Here is a 6,047-nt window from a genome sequence, read left to right on the forward strand (position 1 = left end):
ACTTCTTTTTTAGTCTCAAGGCTTCCTGGTGGAGGCAGGCCTGGAACTGGGCCTTGAAGGGTAGGAGATGGGGTGACCAGGTGCTCAGGGCTCTTCCTCCTCCTCCTCCTCCTCCTCAGAGAGAACCTCCCCCCCTTCCTACTCTTGGGGCCCCTCCTCCAGAGTTAACATCTTTGTAACTGGCAGAGAAGAGGAAGTGGTAATTCAGGCGTCAGAGAGTAAGTGTCTGCTGCTCTGGCAGGCTGGGCCTTGGGGTCTCTTGGGGCCAAGTTGGGGGGCCACCATGGAGTTATGGCGCCAGTGTGCCCACTGGCTTATCCAATGCCGGGTGCTGCCCCCCAACCATCGGGTGACGTGGGATGGGGCCCAGGTCTGTGAGCTTGCTCAGGCACTCCGAGATGGCGTCCTCCTCTGTCAGCTGCTTAACAACCTCCGGCCCCATGCAGTCAATCTTCGGGAGATCAACCTGCGCCCCCAAATGTCCCAGGTGAGTCCTGACCACTGTGCCAGCATGAAGGAACCCAAGGATTCAGGGCAGAGAGGCTAGGCTGGTGTCCAGGGCTGAGTCACTGGCTCAGAAGCATCACTGGTCATGGCTAGGCTTGGGGATGCCCTCCTCAGGATTCTGGTCCCAGCCAGGGTTCATGTCTCAGGCTGAGGGGCTTGTGGGCCCCTTCCTACTATGGCAATTGGTCAGCCCCAGGTCTGGGGGCAGAGCTTTTGGAATGGGGAGAGCTAGAGGTTTGGTTGCTATTGTTTAAGGGTACTGAGGCCGCCATAGAAGGTAGAAGACTTGGAGGATGAGATGGAAATCCTTCTGGTATGTGTTGGGGGAGGTTTTAGAGGAAAGGGACTCCAAAGCATTCCCTATTGTTGGATTTGGAAACAGAAGTCCTGAGTTCAAATCCCTGTTCTGCCATTGACTAATTGTATGACCTTGTCCAAGACATTTCTCCTCTTTGGGTCTTACCTGTGAGGTATTAAATGGCCTACAAAGTCCCTTCCATTTCTGAATCCTATTAGAACACCTCACTTACAGAGTTTGAAACCCCATAGGTGGGGATTCTGGGAGGAGGCGCATGGCGTTGAAGCCCCCATGGTTAAAGGTAGAGAAACTGAGGTGGGAGATGGGGGAGGGGGTGTTGAACTCCTCTTGGCCAGTGGGAGACAACCTAGGAGGCTGCAGCTCCCCCTCCCTGCAGGGCTCCGTGGTGGCTAGCTTCCTCTGGGCCCTTGTCCCCCTGGCCCTATCCCTAGCCACACACATAATCCCCCAGAAATTCCCAGCTTAGGTGACCAGTCTTTGGCCCAGGAAGGAGATCATTCCATCCCCAGTGCCCCAGCTTGGCGGTGTGAGCAGGTTCCACTTTAGCTGTTCCCACAAGGCTCTCTCAGTTTCTATCTCCCTTTTCCCAGACGGTCCAGACTCTTCCTTCTTCCCCTTTCCCTCCCGCAATGTCTTCCTGCTCCAGCCTCCAGGGAGGCTCTGAATTGAAGGAAGGCCCTTTTTGGGTTGAAGGGGTCAGACATGTCTGCTTTGCTTTGCCTCTTCTTGGCCTCCAGGGAGGGAGGCTGGGAACTTGGACACCTGGGTTTTCTTATGGGTTCTTGGCCTTCTGGTTGAGGCCTAACACTCTGGGGTTCTTAAGCTATCTACTCTATCGGGAGTGTCTTTGGGGTTAGTGAGTGGAACAGAGAATCCCCCAAAGCAATGGGTGCAAGGTGCAAAGAGACATTTAGGTTTCATCTCAGGAAAAAACTTTCTGACAATGAGAACTGTGCCAAAGTGGAAAGAGGTAATGGCTTCCTTCTCCTTGGAGTTCTTCCAACAATGGGGATCCTTTTTGTTTTGTTTTGTTTAGGGTTGGGATGATCGGACAACTGAGGTCACTTCTAATTCTCAGATTCTGGGATTGTGGGAGCCCCCTTGAGCCCTCGAGTTCCTTCCTCTTTGGGGCTTTTATGAGGACCCTCTTGCTTCTTGGTGAGGGACACTGGGGGGGGGGTCTGGCTCCTCAAGGCGGGGTGTGTAGTCCCCAGAAATGGGGAGAAGAAACTAGAGGAGATCTAAAAAAAAGGCATGACCCTGTGGGAGGGTAGAAATCTGGCCAAGCCTTATCCTCCAGGACTCCTGGACTCTAAAGGGATGGAGTAGGGAGAAACACACAGGAAGAGAGGTTAGAATTGTACAGTTGTGGTAGCAGGAAAGGCCATGCTGAGGGAGTAATCTGGACGGCTTCCTGGAGAAGGAGGTGAAGCGCTGGGTTGAGTGAGTGAAAAGGGGAAGTGAATGATCAGAGAGTGAGACTAGAGAGGAGCCTTGAGGGTCGATGGGGTTTTCCCAGGGTTGGTACTGGGTTAGTCTGGGAGGGGGTAATTACCAGTTCCTCTGCCCTTCCTCTTCCTTCTCTTCCTCCTCCTTGGCCCTCTGCCCGAGAGTCTCGCCCAGAGCCTTGAAAAGAGCTCCCCTGCCCCTGGTTCTGGCCCAGCGGGCCTGGATTTAAATTTTGAATTCTGCCCCTTAGTACCTGTGTGACCGTGGACGAAGGTTTTCCCCTCTTTTTTGAAAAGGGAGAGGGTTGTTTTAGTTGGTTTCTCAGGGCCCTTCCGGTTCCCCCTCCAGATTTCTCGGGGGGGGGGAAGTTGGGGGTACCTGTTTTGGGGGCCAAACTCCTGGCAGGGCCTCTTCCCTTCTCCTTTCTCATTCCCCACCCCCAGGGCTGAGGAAAAGGGGTGCAGTGGGAGGCTTGCTGGCTGCTACTGTTTTGCATTCCTTCCCACATCATTTGCATTCAGCTCCTTTTGTCCCAGCCCTGGTGGGAAGGGGCTGCTTTTCCTGCTTCCCACCCTCCTCCCCCACTGGTCTGGCTTTGGGGACCCGGGTCCAGGACGGCAGAAGATGGGGGAGTCCAGACACTTGAGCCAAACCAAGCAGAAATTCAGGGCTCGAAGAGACCACCTTGTTCAACTCTTCCATTTTACATAGAAGGGAACTGGGACTTAGGGAAGTGATTCAACCCAAATGGCAGAGCTGGGATTCGAACTTGGGTCCTCTGTCTCCAAATTTAGGAACACACTCCCTTCCCACAGTGCCTCTTACTCAGGAGATCTTTTGGGTCCCTTTGGGGAGGCCAAGACCTTTTAAAAAACAAAACAAAACAACACCTTATCTTCTGTCTTAGAATTGATACTGAGTCCAAGGCAGGGTCCAAGGCAGAAGAGAGGTAAGGGCTAGGAAACTGGGGTTGAGTGACTTGCCCAGGGTCACATAGCTAGGAAGTGTCTGAGGCCACATTTGAATCCAGGACCTCCTGTCTTTAGGCCTGGCTCTCCATCCATTGAGCCTCCTTGTTTGTCCTTGGGCTAAGACCTTCTTTCCCATGTCCTGGGCAGGGATTCTGTAGGGGAAGGATGGAGAGCTGGCATCTCCCCTTGGCTTTCCCAGTTACTCTTGGCCCTGGAAGGGGAGGGATTCATTGGAAAGACCCAAGCAGTCAAGTCTATGGTGGAAGGACTCAGAGGAGGCAGAGCTCAGCAGGGACTGAACAGGGTCCTGAAAGTTTTTCTGGAACGATGGGGTCAAACGTCGTCTCTTGAGGACCTTAGAAAGGTGACTGTCTGCCTATACAGGTGGCTAGACTATACAGTGGTTAGGGTCCTAGGACTTGGATTCTCAGAGACTTGAGTTCAAATCCCACCTCAGACAGTGGCAGTGTGAACCTGGCCATGTTGCTTTAACCTCTATGCCTCAGTAATAGGGATAAAGACATAATAATAATAGTATAAAGATTATTATTTATAGAATATATTATACCTATAAATTATATAATTCTATATAAATAATATAAAGAAGCAATACTATAGATATTATATAATTATCTTTATACCGATAAATGGCCTATAATTCTATATAAATAATATAAAACAAGTAATATATGTATAAATATTTTATATGATTATATATACACATAAATTGCCTATAATTCTATATAAACAAAGTAATACTATAAATATTATTATATAATTATATATTATACCTATAAATTACCTATAATTATATATAAATAATATAAAGGAAGTAATACCATAAATATTATTATTATATAATTACATATTATACCTATAGATTGTCTATAATTCTATATAAATAATATAAAAGAAGTAATACTATAAATATTATTATATAATTATATATTATACCTATAAATTACCTATAATTATATATAAATAATATAAGAGAAGTAATACTATAAATGTTAATATTATATAATTATATATTATACCTATAAATTGTCCATAATTCTATATAAAGAATCTAAAATAAGTAATAATAGAAATATTATTATATAATTATATATTATACCTATAAATTGTCCATAATTCTATATAAAGAATCTAAAATAAGTAATAATAGAAATATTATTATATAATTATATATTATACCTATAAATTACATTTAATTATATGCAAAATAACTAATAATATAAAATAAATAATAATAAAATCACCTTCCTCAGAGTTTGTCGTGAGGGTCTAATGAATTCCTGGGCATAAAGTACTTTGCAAACTTTAAGGGTGAAATAAATGCTAACTATGCTTAGGACAGTGAGGGCAAGGGAGGAGAGAGAGCAGACATTCCCAGACCTCTAGGAGCTTGTTCTGACAGTCTGGGGGAGAAGTCATGGCAGGGCTGGGCTGGCAGGGAGGCAGTGAATGTGGAGAGGAGGGGACTGATTCACGAGATATCAAAGAGACCTGATAACCGACTGCATATGAGCTGGGGGGTGGGGGTGGGAAGGAGGGAGAAGGAAAAGAAGACTTCAAGGAAGGTGGGGAGGGTGCTTAATGTAGAATCAGAAGACCTGGGTTCAAATCCTACCTCCCATTCTAGGATGCTATTGGCTTCGGTTTCCATTTCCTTATCTAGAATGAAGGGTCTGGACTTGATTATCTCTCAGACCCTTTCTGAGCTCTAAATCCTGTGATTTGATCTGTGGTTTCAGTCTGTGGCCAGGGAAGACAAGTCTGTAGACAATGATGGGGAAGTCAGGAGGAGATTCTGTGCTGACAGACCCTGAGCCATGTCTCTTTTTTTGTTGAATGTTTCCAGCAATTAGTCTGTCCAAAGGCAGGGGGAGGGCTGAGATGGTTCCAAGTAGTGTCCCCAGCATCAGAATAATAAAAGCCACTTTCTTTCCTATAGCATGTTAGGGTTTCTAAGTTACTTTCCTTGCAATAAACCCACAAGGGTGATGTGTTGCCCATTTTATAGATGAAACAGCTGAGGCTTGGAGAAAGGGAATTTTTTTGAAGTCCTACAGCCCAGAAACGTTCACCCATGGCTAGTAAGCAATGATTCTCAGAAGATGTGCCTTGAGTCTCTCTGGCTGTGCCTTGAAATCCTTGATCCTGGCCCTCAGCTCCTCTTCTCAGCTCTGCCCTGGCCAGGTCACAGTATCGGCACTATTCTTCCCAAAGGCACCTCCTCCCCTGGAGAAGAGGATGAGGAGATGAAGGAGGGGAAGGATGGTGGTGGAATCCCAAGGAGTAGACAACGGTTCTGCAGACCCAACCTGGGAACATTTGTTCGATATATCTTGATTGCTGGGGCAGATTGAGAGCCAGGTCAAAAGACAGGAATCTGAATTCAGGCACTTTCTAACTGTGTGATCCTGGGCAAGTCACTGAACATCCATTGCTTAGTCCTTCTGCTCTTCTGACTTGGAACCAATATAAAGTATTGATTCTAAGAAGGTGAGGGTTTAAAAAATATTTTATATAATATGCAAATATATTCAAAACATATATATATATATTTTCTTTCTCTTCCTGCCTATCTATCCATCTCTCTCCCTGTCTGCCCATCTATCCATCCATCCATCTATCTATCCATCCATCTCTCCCTGTCTGTCTATCCATCTCTCTCTCTCTCCCTGTCTGTCTATCCATCTATCTACCTGTCTTCCCATCTATCCATCCACCATTTATCTATCTATCCATCCATCATCTATCTATCCATCTCTCTCTCTTCCTGTCTATTTATCTAT

The 6,047-nt window shown here is 46.3% G+C and overlaps 1 protein-coding gene across 1 annotated transcript in view; it reads left to right on the forward strand.

Moving 5' to 3' along the window:
* The first annotated feature begins 202 nt into the window (after window positions 1-202).
* VAV1 (vav guanine nucleotide exchange factor 1) overlaps window positions 203-6,047 on the forward strand; it is a 50,244-nt gene continuing 44,399 nt past the window's right edge. Inside the window, exon 1 of the mRNA XM_007489040.2 lies at window positions 203-487. Coding sequence (XP_007489102.1) covers window positions 284-487 — 204 coding nt within the window. The 5' untranslated portion in view covers window positions 203-283. The remainder of the gene's footprint in view (window positions 488-6,047) is intronic.

This window comes from Monodelphis domestica, chromosome 3, assembly GCF_027887165.1.
Source record: "Monodelphis domestica isolate mMonDom1 chromosome 3, mMonDom1.pri, whole genome shotgun sequence".
Classification (NCBI taxonomy): domain Eukaryota; kingdom Metazoa; phylum Chordata; class Mammalia; order Didelphimorphia; family Didelphidae; genus Monodelphis; species Monodelphis domestica.